The sequence below is a fragment of the Stegostoma tigrinum genome, chromosome 25, assembly GCF_030684315.1.
Source record: "Stegostoma tigrinum isolate sSteTig4 chromosome 25, sSteTig4.hap1, whole genome shotgun sequence".
Taxonomy (NCBI): domain Eukaryota; kingdom Metazoa; phylum Chordata; class Chondrichthyes; order Orectolobiformes; family Stegostomatidae; genus Stegostoma; species Stegostoma tigrinum.
Window position 1 is genome coordinate 45,872,103 of NC_081378.1, and position 15,599 is coordinate 45,887,701.

Genomic DNA, 15,599 nt, shown 5'->3' on the forward strand with positions numbered 1-15,599 from the left:
CAAACTCTCTGGTGTTGAAGTCATAACTGACATATAGGAAGATGGCCGTAGTTGTTGGAGGTCCGTCATCTCAGTTCCAGGACCCCTCTGCAGGATTTCCTCGGGGTAGTATCCCAGACCCGACCAACTTCAGCTGCTTCATCAATGACCTTCTGTCCATCATGGTTAGAAGTGGTGATGTTTGCCGATGATTGCACAATGTTCAGCACCATTTGTGACTCCTCAGATACTGAAGCTGTCCATGTTCAAATGCAACAAGATCATGACAATATCTAGGCTTGGGCTGGCAAGTGGCGAATAACATTTGCATCACACAAATGCCAGGTTATGACCATCGCCAATAAGACACAATCCAACCATCACCTCTTGACGCTCATTGGTGTTACCATCACTGAATCTCCCACGGTCAACACCCTGGTGGTTATCATTGACCAGAAACTCAACTGGATTTGCCACATAAACACTGGCTGTAAAAGCAGGCCAGAAGCTAGGAATACTGTGGCGAGTAACTCACCTCCTGATGCCTCCGAAGCCTGTCTGCAGTCTACAAGGCACAAGTCCAGAGTGTGGTGGAATACTCCCCATAATTGCAGCCCCACCAACGCAGAAGAAGCTTGACACCATCCAGGACAAGACAGCCCACTTGATTGGTGCTACATCCACTCCCTTCACCACTGTTGCTCAGTAGGAGCAGTGTGTACTATCTAGGGGATAATCTGTAGAAATTTACCAAAGATGCTCAGGCAGCACCTTCCAAACCTATGACCACTCCCATCGAGAAGGACATGGGCGGCTGATCTACGGGATCACCACCACCTTCAAGTTCCTCCCCAAGTCACTCTCTATCCTGACTTGAAAATATATTCCTGTTCTTTTACTGCTAGGTCAAAAGCCTGGCATTCCCTTCCTTCATGGCATTGTGGGTCAACCCACAGATGGATTGTTGTGGTTCACAAACACAGCTGTCCACCACCACCTCAAGGGATCTAGGGACGTGCAATGAATATTGGCCAGCCAGCGATGCCTGCATCCCACAGTTGAATTGGGGATTAAAAAAGCTAGCCACTTTTTCGGTTTAGTCCAATTGAACTAAATGGCTAGAGTCAGAATTCCTGAACTGTTATGACCAGGTGGAAGATTTTACTAGTTTGAGAAGAATGACAAATATGAAATTTCTGAGGACATATCAGGGGGTACTTTTCAAACCTGTGAACTCCACATCTAGAAGACCAAGGGCAGATGATCCTTGGGAGGATCATCACCTTGTAATTCACCTCCCATCTATACATCATCCTGACTTGGAACTAATTTGCCATTCTTTCATTAGAAATCTGGAATCCATTGGCTCTCTATCTAGCAGCTTAGTTAGCAGTCAAACTTGCTGCTTTTTCTGATGGTGTCAAGCTTCTTGAGTGTTTTATAGAGCTGCATTTCTTCAGGAAAGTGGAAAATCTTCTGTTATACTCTTGATTAATTTCTCGAATGGTGAACCAGCTTTGGGGAATCTCAAGATAAGTTACTTGTTATTCAACTCCTAGGCTTTGACCTACTCTTATAGCCAAAGTGCACGTATGGCTGATGCAGTTAAATTTCTGATTACAGTTAACCCTCATGATGAAAGGGGATTTACTGACAGCAGTATAATTAAATATCAAGGGAATATGGTGAGGTTCTCTTGTTGGAGATGATTAATACCTGACAGTTGTGTGGTGTGGTGTGTTGTGTTGTGTTGCTTGCCACATCAGCCCAAACCTGAATACCACTCAGTTTTTTAATGTATATGACAATGCTCAGTGTCTGAGGAGGTGCTGATTAGATTAAATTCCCTGCAGTGTGGAAACAGGCCCTTCGGCCCAACAAGTCCACACCGCCCCTTGAAGCATCCCCCTATAACCCCCACACCCCTGAACACTGTGGGCAATTTAACATGGCCAATCCACCTAGCCTGCACATCTTTGGACTGTGGGGGGAAACTGGAACACGCGGAGGAAACCCACGCAGTCACGGGGAGAATGTGCAAACTCCAAACAGACAGTCGCCTGAGGCTGGAATCAAACCCGGGTCCCTGGCATTTGTGAGGCTGCATTGCTAACTACTGAACCACCGTGCCGCCCCCCCCCCCGAGCAGAGTATTGTGCAATCATCTGCAAACATCCCACATCGGTCCTTAGGATCGTAGAATTATCACTGCAGAAGCAGCTGAAAGGGTTGAGTCTCGGACTTTACCCGGAGGAACGACTGCAGTGATGTCCTGGTGCTGAACTGTTTGGTTTCCAAAAACCACAACATTCCATTTTGTGCTAAGTGACTCCAAGTAGCAGGGAATTTACTCCTTGATGCTACACTCCATTAGATGATACCTTGATGTCAAGAGAGTCACACTCTCCTTGCCCTTGGAATTCAGCTCTTTTGTCTGTATTTGGACCAAGACTATAATGGTGCTGAATGGCCCTGGCAGATCTGAATGAGTGTCATTGAGCAGGCAGTTGCTGAACACTTGCTGCTGAATAGTATTTACACCTTCCATCATTTTGATTGAGAGTGCAATGATGTGGTAACTGGTCAGGTGAAAAGGCTGGAGTCTACCTGTTTCCTTGGACAACTTTTATTGTTCCATACAGATTGAGACTTAAGCCATGATTGCTTAGTGACAGAAGTACAGATTTAGTTATGCCCTTCTTGATTTGCATCTGCTTTTTTAGCTTTACCTTTAATTTATAAAATGCCTTTGATATACGGATAAATAAGTGATTTGATGAATTTTCTCCAAAGTTTCAACAACTTGGGCCATACAGTGATTGAGTGTGGGGTTTTGTTTGTCGTCTATATAAGAAATTTCCAATCCAGTCCATTGCAATGGTGGAAAAGGTTATGATTGTGTCGCTTACACACCACCTTGTGGATGTTTGCAGAACAGCCAAGCAAATTGTTTCCTAATATTTCAAGTGCTTCTGACAGGGGGGGAAAAAAGTGTTATTGTCCCCTTAAGTAGAAGAAATATCCAGGCATGTTGGTTCAAATGTTTCCTACCTCAACGTGTTGTGCCTAGAGGGAGGTCCTGAAACTCATTAAAGAAAAAACAAAATGCAAAAGAAATGTCAGCTGTTTATCATGTCACATGCTGCCCAACCGCAGTTTCTCCAGTATTTCTTGCTCATATATTTCAGATCTGCATACTCCATTTTTATTTTGTTTCCTTAAGGTCATTGTCTGTTTGTGCATGTCTCTGCTGGCATCCGGATTTAATGTATTAAATAATGCTGGAAATTGGGAAGTTAGTACAAGAATGTTGCATTATTTAACAAGTCAGTGTCGCCTCAGATATTTATTTCTTAATGAACAAAACTTGTGTTTTATGCCACTACTTATGGGAGTTTATTTGACCATTACACATTAGCTGCTGCATTTCCCTAAATTAGAACTGTACCTGCACCTCAACCCTACTTATTGGCTATGAACTTGTTTGAGACGTGTTGCATTGTTTGGATTATGAACTGAAATGTGAAGTGGCTGTTCTTATAAAAGATTATTGAAAGGCTTGATACACTTTTTGAAGCCAAGTTACCAGACATTCATTGTAAGCAGCTTTCCCCTTGAATTCTCTTACTGACCATGCAGGTCTCTGAGACTTGTGCGTGGCAATGACTTCTGGAATACTGCTATTATTTAGGCATGTTGATGCAAATTGCTGCGCATGAAGTGCAGCCATGCAACTTAGCAGCAGCATCGTTAGTGCTGTTCACACTGCTGTTCAAGCAGTGAAGGCCTGGGCTGCAGACTGCAGTGGTGTTGTAAAGGTAAAATTGAGCAAGCAATGTTGCTGATTGTCCTGTGTAATGGTGAAATGTTATTGATTACAAAGGCCTCCTTCCTGCTTACTGCTATGTGTTTGGCTGCTAGGTAGCCGTGGGTGTGATTGTTTGGCCAGAAGCCAGTGGACCTTGAGAATGTCAAGTGCTGTCCTTTTTTCCTGCAGTAAATTAAGATCTCAAGCTTCCTGTCGTAAGTTGTCATAAGGTCTGGATTTTAGCCAATAATTTGGAGACTTTATACGTGTGGATCCATCTGAAACTCCCACAAACAAACAATGGTGCATTAAGGAAGATTTCAGAACAGCATGTTCTGGCATTATAAAAGGATCATCTGACCAGGGGTTATTGAACTACCTTCCCAGTTCTTTCCTTCATCCGTAACACCATTTTTTTTTTTGTCTGTATATGTGTGTAAAGAAAGTTCTATAAGAAGGTTGGAGATGTAATTGGTCGTGTGTGAACAGTTCTAAATCATTTACTTGTTACAAATCTATTTATTTGTAAGTACAGAAACCACTCTGTGCTTTGTTAACCTGGGTCTAAAAGACAGGTAAATTGGTGAATTGTGTGTACTTTCACTACATCTTTAACTTGTAACAACTCGGGGACAAGCAAATTTCCAGCATGCTATCTCTGAAATCATAACAGTGTGAAAGGTGTTGTACAAATGCAAATTCTCTGTTTAAGGAATTTTTAATTAGATTGTAATGAAAGCAAAGACTTTTTGCACTTTTTAATGGAAAATTGAATTACTATTCGAACAACTCTATATGTAGAGTTAATTGAATATTACCCTAATATGGAGTGAGCGTAACAGGATCAAATGCCGACTGGTTTTGTCAATAACTTAAAATGAAGGAGAAATTCTTAAATTGAACATTTCATTTAAAACAGTTATCAGCAGTCATATACTGACAGTGTTCCAGTAGATAATTAACAATTATGACTTCTCTTTTTATAGCTTGATGTGGCAGAAGATGGGGGCCTTATAGTAAATGAGATGATGCACACCTCAATCCCAGATATTTTTGCTGCAGGTGACGTCTGCACTGTTTCTTGGAAGCCTCGTGCACTTTGGCAACAGGTACAAGACCCACCATCTGCCACCAAGAATTTTTCACTCATTAGAAAATGCAATTTGCCTGCATATTTACAGATTTTAAAAATTCATCTGCACAACCTAATAGATGCGACTGTGGACCCAGGCTAGACAGATGGGATATTATGCAGCAAAGTGTATTGCAGCAGAAATATCGGGGGAATCGATTGAATTGGATTTCTGCTTTGAATCATTTGCCCACGTCACCAAATTCTTCAATTATAAGGTAATTTTGAAAGTAGCTGCAACAAAATGGGTAGAATTTCAGGGAAGCTACACCCAGTTCTTTTGCCTAAAACCCATGCAGTCGCACTAATAAGGGAATATTCCACATGTACTGCTTTCTGTATAGATTTACCAGCTTTTACACCATGCATGATAAAGAATAGTCCTCTAGCGTTTTTAATGTAAATGACTTTGCTGTTGTAATATTTCACTGGAGAACTTCAGTTGTCATTTAATGCTTTCAGGTTGTTAATACTTTTCTTACCTTACAGGTAGTATTGCTCGGGAAGTACAATGGCCAGGGTCTGGGGCCAGATCACGAGCTGTTGCTGCGTTGCACCACTGGCCAGGAGTATGTGAAAACAGTGATGCAGAATGGAAGGATGAAGGGAGCTGTGCTTATTGGTGAAACTGACTTAGAAGAGACATTTGAAAACCTAATTTTAAATCAGATGGATCTTTCTGCATATGGAGAAGATTTACTCAACCCAAATATTGATATTGAAGATTATTTTGATTGAGAGGAACAATTCTTAACACATTTGCGTTTTATTAGGCAGGTTTGGATATTCTGCCCTGATAGACAATAGTATGGTACTTGATGGTTATTAAAGATTCCGTGGACCTAATGGCGCAGATGCAGAGAATTCCTGTACTGTCCTAGCGAATCGTTCTCCCTCAACCAGCACCGACAAACAGATTAGATGGTCAGAGCAAATTGCTGCAGTTTCAGCTTACTTAGCCGTTTGGAGACTTTGCTGTGTATAAATTGGCTGTTGTGTTTGTTTACAAGGAAGCAACAGCACTTTTGAAGCCATTCATTGACTCAGCATTTTTAAATATCTTGAGGATTTGTAAGATTCACATTCTACCCTGAAGAGTAACAAATGCCTTCAGTTGAATTTTCACAGAAACATTGTTAATTATTTCCATCTTTCTGGCTCCTCCAAACAAATTGAGTTCTTTTAACAAAAGGACGTGCTCAGAAATTGTTTAGCGTTTGACTAAGAGTGGCCTTATAGGAATTGTTACATTGCAAAGACAACAACTTGTAACTATTTTTTAATGGCATTATGCCAGCAGCAACACCTTGCATTTGTATGGTGTCTTTAATATGGTAAAATATCCCAGGCACTTCACAAGATTATCAAACTAAATTTGATTTCAATATCTAGACATTTGTGTAGTACAAGTGAAACTTGCAATTTATTTTGTCTGTGATCAAATTTAGGTAGACATTTATCCCCTTTTAATGCTGTCATTGTACTCAAGGCTGCTCCATATTTTTTTCAGATTAAGGCAGATGAATGTAGATATCTATTTTTAAAAAGTCACATGGCCATTGAAGCCACTGATGACTTGTCAAAGACCAATCCCTCTACTGGACGTTGCAGTTAGACTGCATATTTTCATTGCACAACAAATTACCAAGCATCATTACAAAATTTATAGCTCATTCATTGTTGTAAAGGGTTTTCTAGTACTGATGTTTTCAGTCCAAGTGTCCCAGAGTACCCTGACCATTTTATTGATTATGGTTTCAAGAATATTGTTTTTCTGGATTTGAATGAAGCAGTAGGATCAATGCTATGGAATTTTGTTTATATTTTGTCAGCCTTTTCTAATGTATTCCTCTGGTGGTTGCCTAAGAACCATTTTATGTTGAAATTGTATAGTCTAAGTTTGCAGCATCCACAAACAATGTACATTGTTTTAGTTTAGATATTACTTAACAGGGCATCTGAATTACAGGTGATTGACATGTTCAAGTTTTGAGGAGCAGTCAATAAAAGGTTAGTCCCTCATTAACTTTAAAAACTGTCTCTGAAAACCCTATGTACAATCTGACCAATCATTAAACAGTGATAGAACATTTGAATTATTTAAATCCTAATAAGCTTTTCCAGCAGGGTGTGTATTCTTTGCTTTATTGAATATTTTCCCCCTCAAAAAATCAAGGTCTGCTGTTCAGTACTGCCAGCTGCGGAAAGACAAATAGAATTAAGTTGTAAAGTCTTTGAAAGACAAATGGCTTTAAAAATCCAGGTTTGCTCACTACTTCTAATCCTAAAGCCTGATGTTTTACAATTTGAACATTACCTAGTGTTAGCTTGTTTACACAGGTAGTACTCTGATTTGGTAAGTTACAGTTCAAGTCCCACTCGAATATAAGCATGTAATCCAGTTTAGAGTTAGACACATTGCTGACCGAGGGAATGCTGCGTCGCACACTACAAACAGAGCCTCTCAGGAGCTGAGAACGAAGAAGTACAATGATCTTTTACGTGGCACCTTGTCAGGAGCCTTCTGAAAATCCAAGCATGACAGTAGGTTTGCCCCCTTATTGTCAACACGTGACTCCTTCAAAGAACTTCAATACGTAGTTTAAACATGATATCCCTTTTCCCAATCCATTGCTGAGTCTTCAGATTACCTTTTTAGTTTTTTTTCAAAGTACTTAGCCATGACCATCTTAATGACCAAATCCACTGTAAGCCCCTAAGATAGAGGAGCAGAGTTAGGCCACCTGGTCATGGCTGATGTGTTTCTCAACCCTTTTTCAACCCTCTTACCTTTTTCCCTATAACCCATGATCCCCTTACCAATCAAGAACCTACCTATCAATCAATGAATTGGCCGCTGCATCAATGAGTTCCACAGATTAACTACCCTCTAGTTGAAGAAATTCCTGCTCATCTCAGTTCTAAAGGCTCACTCATTCACTCTGAGGCTGTTCTCTCGGATCTAGTATCTCCTACAAGTGAAAACCTCACCTTCGCGCCCCCCCCCCACCACTGCATCCAGAGATCTCTGAAACTTACAGAATTCAATCAGATCCCTCCCTCAAATCCTCCTCAACCCCACTGAGTGTAGTTATGGAGTCGTCAACCATTCACTATATGACAAGTACTTCATTCCCAGGATCATTCTCATAAACTTCCTCTGATTTATTGTCACATGTACTGAAATACAGTGAAAAGCATTGTTTATGAGCGGTTCAGGTGCCTCACAGCAAGCAAATGATGTACAGATCAAATAAGAATTAGAGGCATGCAGTTTACGTTATTTGAGGCTTGAGTCCATTCAACAGCCTGATAATAAGCTGATCCTGAACCTGCTGCTGCGTGTGTTCAGGCTTCTATGTCTTCTGCCTAATGGAAAAGGCTGTAGGAGGCTATTAGCAGGATGTGATGGGTGTTTGATATTGGCTTCCTTTCCACAGCAGCAAGCCATGTAAATGGAGTCTGTGGATGGAAGGTTGGCTTCGTGATGGTCTGGGTTGTGCACACCATCTTCTGGAGTTTCTTCGGGTCCTGGGAGGACCAGTTGCCATACCAGGCCATTATGCACCCGGACAGTATGCTTTCAATGGTACATCCCTAAAAGTTGGTGAGGGATCTAATGGACATATCAAATTTCCTGAACTGCCTGAAGAAAAGGACCTATTGTTGTGCCTTCTTGACTGTGTCACATCTGCATGGCAAGTGGCAGACAGGTCGTTGGTTATCATCATGCCAAGGAACTTCATGCTCTTCACTCTCTCAATCTCCGTTCCACTGATGTAGATTGGAGCATGTTCTCTTTTCTTTCTGAAGTCGATCAGTTGTTTAGTTTTGCTAACGTTGAGAGACAGATTGTTATCATTGCACCATGTCACCAAGACCTCCATCTCCCTTCTGTATTTTGATTAGTCTTTGTTAGATATCTGTCCCACGACAGTGGTTCCACCAACGAACCTGTAGATGGCATTCGTTAGGAATTCGGCAACACCATTGTGGGTGTACAGGGAGATACAGTAGGGGGCTGGAGACACAAACTTGGTGGGCTCCAGTGTTGTGTTATTGTGGAGGAGGTGCAGTTACCTATCCACATTGCAGCCTGTGGGTCAGAAAACTGCGGACCCAGTTACACAGGGGAGAGCTGAGACCAATGTTAGAGTTTTGAAATTATCCCGGAGGGGATAATGGTGTTGAAGGTGGAGTTGTAGTCAATGAACAGGAGTCTGAAGAGGTGGTCTTTGTTTTCCAGGTGTTTCCCGGGCTCGGGCTTATGGCATCCGCTGCGGACCTGTTACGTCCATAGGCAAACTGTAGGAGATCGAGGCGGATTGGGAGACTGGAGTCGATATGGGCTATGACCAGCCTCTTGAAGCACTTCATGATTATTGAAGCCAGAGCCATTGGGTGGTAGCATTAAAGCACACTGCATGTGTTTTCTTGGGTACAAGGGTGATGGTGGCCGCCTTGAAGCAGGTGGGGATTTCAGCCGGTAGGAGGGAGAGGATGAAATTGTCGGTGAATACCTCCGCCAGTTGATGCACACAGGATCTGAGTGCTCAGCCGCAAGCACCCATGCAGGCCCTCTGCTTTCCATGGATTGATTCTTAGTAAAACTGATCTGACTTCTGAAGCGGTGACAGAGGGAATAGGTATGTCTGTGACAGGCATCACCATGTCAGTGGTATTCAGTTCAAACTGAGCGTGTCAGGGAGTGATGTGTCATTGTCCACTATCTTACACGGCTTCATTTTGTATCCTGTAATGCCATTTAGGTCTTGGCATACACGGGAGTCTGTTTGGTAGGGCTCTGGGCCTCTAGCATGGTCGGGTACTGTCTCTTGGCTTCCCTGATGACTTTGTGGAGGTCATATCTGGATTTTCAGCATTGGTCCAGGTCACCTGACTTGAATGCTGCATGTCAGGTCTTCAGTAGGGAGTGGATTTCCTGGTTCATCCAAGGTTTAAGGTTGGGCAACACTTGGTTTGACAACTTTGCACAGTCCTCCATACATTTTCTAATGAAGTCTGTGACGGTGGTGGCATATTTCTCTAGGTTTACCACTGAACATGGCCCTGTCCAGCATTCTTGGAGATGGTCTTCTGTTGCCTTCGACCAGCACTGAGAGTTTTTGTGAAGGATTCTCCTGTCCCAGCTCTTGCCTGTAGGCTGGGAGGAGGAACACAGAGTGCTGGTGATCAGATTTTCCAAAGTGTGGGTGGGGTATTGAGTTATAGGCATCTTTGGTTGTGTAGCAGTGGTCTGGAATGTATTCAGTCTCCTGGTGGGGCAGGCGATGTGTTGGTGGTATTTTTGCTTGATGTTGGCTTGGTTGAAGTCGCCAGCCATAATTGTATAGGGCCTTGGGTATTTTGTCTCCAGAGTATTTGTGGTGGTGTAATTCTCATCCAAGTGCTATTTGTCATGTCTGCGTGGGGTGAGATGTAGACTGCTGTCAGGATGGCAGAGGTGAATTCTCGTGGTAGGTAGTAGGGACAGCGTTTTACTGTAAAGTATTCTACGTCTGGGGAGCAGTGGCTTGCCAGGGTCCCTTCATCCGAGCTCCAGGAGGTGTTGATCAGGAAGCATACCCCTCTGCCCTTTGCCTTACCCGTGGACGCCATGCGGCCTATGCAGTGTATGGAGAACCCGTCAGCTTGTAGGGCACATTTGGGAATGGCAGGGTGAGCCAAGTCACTGAAACAGACCACACGGTAGTCTCTCAGATAGGGAAGTATAGATCTGAGTTCATCCATTTTATTTTCAATACTTTGGACATTTGCTTAGGAGTGTGCTAGGCAGGGGAGTCTTGAAACCGTGTTGTTTCAACCTCACCTTTGGGCCAGCATGTTTTCCCTGTTTCCTCATAGGTTTCCTGCAGCTGGATGATCTACGGAGTCGGTGCTGTGGGTCTGCTGCTCCTACAGGTAAGTGAGTCAGTTCAGGACAGTCTGGACCTCCTCCAATGCCAGCACATCTTTAGATTTGGGGACCCAATATGCTCTCAATATTCCGAATGCAGTCCAAAGAATATCTTATACAGCCTCAGCCATACATCTTTGCTCTTGTATTCTAGCCCTCTTGAAATGAGCGCTAACATTGCATTTGACTTCCGAACTGCCAACTGAATCTGCATGTTAATGGTAAGAGAATGCTGAAGTAGGACTCCCAAGTTCCTTTATGCTTCAGATTTGTAAAGTTTTACACCATTTAGTAAATAGTCTACATCTCTTCTTCCTACTAAAGTGCATCACCTCACACTTGCCTACATTGTACTCCTTTTGCCATTTCTTTGCTCTCTGCTGTGGCATGTCCAAGTCCTGCAGACTCCCCACTTCCTCAAAGCTACCCATCCCTACACCTTACCCCATGACAGACTTAAAGCTAACTGGCCTATAGTTTACTGTTTTCACCTTCCCTCCTTTCTTGAATAAGGTAAATTAAATTTCCTAGTCTGATAGAACCATTCCAGAACCTTGCAAATCTCAAAAAATTAAAACCGCGCATCTCCTACCCCATTAGTCATTTTGTTTAAGATCCTAGGAAGGCGTTTGAGGTCAACATACTGCTCCATCATAATAATAAAATGTGAGGCTGGATGAACACAGCAGGCCAAGCAGCATCTCAGGAGCACAAAAGCTGACGTTTCGGGCCTAGACCCTTCATCAGATGAAGGGTCTAGGCCCGAAACGTCAGCTTTTGTGCTCCTGAGATGCTGCTTGGCCTGCTGTGTTCATCCAGCCTCACATTTTATTATCTTGGAATCTCCAGCATCTGCAGTTCCCATTATCTCTGATACTGCTCCATCAATCTGCTTTGTATCGTTTCCGTAGTGATCGTATTCACCTTGGTCCTCTCTTCCTTTTACCTCCTGATTTATGGCTATTAATGGAATGGTTTTGGTATTGCCATGGCCCTGATGAGAAGGGAGCACTAGAAATTAAGCCCCACTATTCCAGTAGTGATCATAAATATACAAATAGCCACATTAATCACCTGAGATAGTAGGAACTGCAGATGCTGGAGAATCCGAGATAACAAGGTGGAGAGCTGGATGAACGCTGTAGGCCGAGCAGCATCAGAGGAGCAGGAAAGCTGACGTTTCGGGCCTAGACTCTTTTTCTGAAGAAGGGTCTAGGCCCGAAACATCCGCTTTCCTGCTATGATGCTGCTTGGCCTGCTGTGATCATCCAGCTCTACACCTTGTTATCTCACGTTAATCACTGAGATGGGTAACTTGCCAGACTTTGACCGCGATGATAAAACAATCCCTCACTAGGTTTCATCAATGAACAAGAAAGCAAAGCTCATTCCAGACAAACTTTGCCTAACAGTAACAAAATGGATTAATTCTAAAATGCATGCATAAACTATCTGACCCTTTAAATCCCAACACACGCATAGTCATTCACAATAGAATAGACACGAGTTCTCCAGATTTACCATGGGCAAAAAACTGGCAAAAAGGAATAGATACTGTGGATCAAGAGTTTAAACCCCACAGGTAGAATGAAGTGACTTTCAGTTGGTCTAGTTTCTGATGATATCATGTTGTTGCCACTTGTGGCGATCCTCAATTCAGTAGCTGGTCAGTTAGAGCTCGGGTTTTGCTTTGATTAAAGTTTTTTTTATATTGATTTTCTTTTTAAACCTGCAAAAGACCATGTCCTTCATATGCTTCCTAAAAGCCTGCAAGCAAGAGTGTAACTGCCTTTTGTCTCCTTGACAAACTACAAATTAACTGCAAAATCTGTTGCCAGGCAATCATTTTTCCAACCCAAAGATACTGTGTCAGCATGTCTAATAAAAGTACCAAATCTGGTTCTCCCAAAATACAATTTTGTGAAATCAATAGTGAACACCACACATTCCACCCATGACATGAGTCAAGAAAAGAACTTGAATACTGTGTAGTAACAAAAACAAAGTTGCTGGAAAAGCTCAGCAGGTCTGGCAACATTTGTGAAGAAAAAAATCAGTTAACATTTCGGGTCTAGTGACCCTACCTCAGAACTTCCACTCTCCTGCAATTTTAATACAATAGTATCTACATTTCAACTTTTTCCAATTTATATTTTAAATAAAATATTAATAGTATCCTCTATAATAAAAACAAAATGAATCATTTAATGTGCCATTTTCCTCATTTATTTAGCCCCTATTCTCTCCACACCTTACCTACTCTTTTTGCTTTCAAATACTTGGAGAAACTCTCGTTTTCATTTCTTTTTAAAAATATTTATCTCGCTTTCTCTCATTCTCAAACTTGTCTCTTTATTAATCTTTTTAGTCATCTCCTTGAAACAAAGTGTAATTCCCACTATAACGAAACATGCTGTCTAGACAGAAATATTCCACTACCGCTTCTCTATTGATTGATCTCTTCACCTACCGCAGCTTTCATGCTCACATTGTTACACTTATTTAAGTTTGAAAGAATAGCCTTACACTGACTCTTCTCCCCATCAAACTCAACTTCACTCATATTGTGGTTGTTGCTGCTTTTATGCTGAGGCCATTAATTAATTCTAATAGTAAGTTTAATACCTGCTGTTTGGTTCCACACTGTTCTGCTCTAAGAAAAAAAATTCAAAATATCATTCTATGAACTAGTCACCCAGGGTACCAGTTCTGATCTGAACTTTGCAGTTTAAATGTAGATTTAAATCTCTAGGGTCACTTTTATGTCTCTTTATTGCATGTATCAAATATTTCTCTGTGCATTCTGTGTTGTGGTTACTGTTGGTCCAGTGACCCCTTTTTTCCTGCTATTCTTCAGCTCCACCCAAACTAACTCTTAATTATAATCTCCCGAATCATCAAGTAATTTTTTACTACTGCAAGAATGCAATCCTTGATTAATAGTGCTACCCCTCCACCTTTACCTAGCTTCCTAAAAATATCACTCAGTCCTCAATATTCAGAATCCTATCCCTGTCATTTGCAGCCATATATCTAATGGCTAACAGTTTGTATTTATTCACCTCAATATATGCTCACAATTTGCTTAATTTGTTAGGAATGCTATGTTATGCCTTCTGATACAAAGCCATTGTTTGCTTTTTGTTATTTTTGTAACATCTAATGTGACAGTTGATGATGTTTCCTTTGATTTTTTTACCCCCCTCTGTCTTCCTGTCATTGTATGACTTTCAGTTCCCCATTCACTCTCCTGCCTTGACTCTACCCATTGAATTCTTCTTACTATCCTCCCTCCTTACACTGGATTAAAAGCCTATTACATTTCCAACTCTTGCCCATTCTGTAGAAAGATTGCAGATATGGTTACCACTGTTGACTCACAGTGCCAAAGGCCCAGTTCAATTCCAGTCTCAGGCAACTGTCTGTGTAGAGTTTGCATGTTCTCTCCATGACTGTGTGGATTTCCTCTGGGTGATCCAGTTTTCTTCCACAGTCTGAAGATGTGCAGGTTAAATGAACTATGCAGTGTCCAGGGATATGTAAGCTATGTGTGTTAGCCATGGAAAATGCAGGGTTACATGGATAGGGTAGAGGGGTGTGTGTGGGTGGGATTCTCTCTAAAGAGACAGTACAGATTCAATAGATCAGATGGCCTCCATCAGCTCTGTAGGGATTCTAATATGAACTGTTTATTCTGTTTTTCTCTGCACAGATGCTAACAGAACTGTGCATTTTCAGGTTTTCAATATCTGCAATATTTTCTTTGTTTATTCCATTGAGCTTCAATGAGACATAGCAACTGGAAACTCTAAATGAGACTGCATTTTAAGCAACAACTACAATTGACTAAATTGAAAGCTTATGAGTAAATCACGTAAAGAGCTTTGGGTGCTAGACAATTGGAATTGAGGTAGTGAAGGGGTAGTTGTAAATCTTTAGTGCTCACAAGGCTGGAAAAATGGTTTGGATGTTGATGGATGGAGAAATGAAACATGATGGATTTTTTTTTGAAGGGAACAGTCCCTTTGGATGTTAGGAGTAGGGGAAAAAATGTGTTTAAGGCTCATGATGATCCATTTAATGTAGAGGCTGGAGGGTGCATGGTAAGGACAAGAGGAACCCTATTACAACTCGCACTGTTTTATTCTAGCTCTGTCTCAGAATTCATGGTCTGGCAAAACTTTTGGTTTGTTCTTAAAATTTTTCCCATGCAGGTAGCTTTATAGGTGTCATGTTATATTAAATAGTCTAGTTAAAGTTTCAACCAGTTCAGAGAATTGAAGGGAAGCTGAAAATTCTTTAAGGCCTGCAGCTAGACTAATAATAGTGACATATCAGTAGTAGGGGGTAGGAGCAAATGCTGCAATAGCAGGAGATTTCTGGAATCCAAACCAAGTTATGAAACAAAATTTATAGGAGAACGATCCTAGCATAGTAATGTTTCTTGTCTGATAGTTTCCAAAATGGGCACACAGCTGCTAAATGCGGGTAGAAGATATTTTTGGCATACTTGTCTCTTTAGGGAACTTTAACACAAACCTAGCAGGAGGCAGGAAGCAACCTCCAAAAACTGTCCCAGAAAATCCAGAAACCAATGCAACAGGGTATTATTTTAGCACAAGTGCTGTGAATTTTTGGATCTCATGCCAGGTATTTGGATTATTGTGGTGCTAGTTACCACTGTGTAATGTGAACATTTCATGATGATAAATGTTAGCCTACATCAAAAAGACTGTGAAAACCATGATATGTAAAAATTGGCA

The 15,599-nt window shown here is 41.6% G+C and overlaps 1 protein-coding gene across 2 annotated transcripts in view; it reads left to right on the forward strand.

The window, feature by feature from the left end:
• The window catches only part of pyroxd1 (pyridine nucleotide-disulphide oxidoreductase domain 1), a 29,741-nt gene extending 22,730 nt beyond the window's left edge, over positions 1-7,011 (forward strand). For both annotated transcript variants that reach the window (XM_048554680.2, XM_048554681.2), the window contains exons 10-12: positions 4,774-4,896; positions 5,000-5,137; positions 5,409-7,011. In XM_048554680.2, coding sequence (XP_048410637.1) covers positions 4,774-4,896; positions 5,000-5,137; positions 5,409-5,657 — 510 coding nt within the window. In that variant the 3' untranslated portion in view covers positions 5,658-7,011. The remainder of the gene's footprint in view (positions 1-4,773; positions 4,897-4,999; positions 5,138-5,408) is intronic.
• Positions 7,012-15,599: the final 8,588 nt, after the last annotated feature.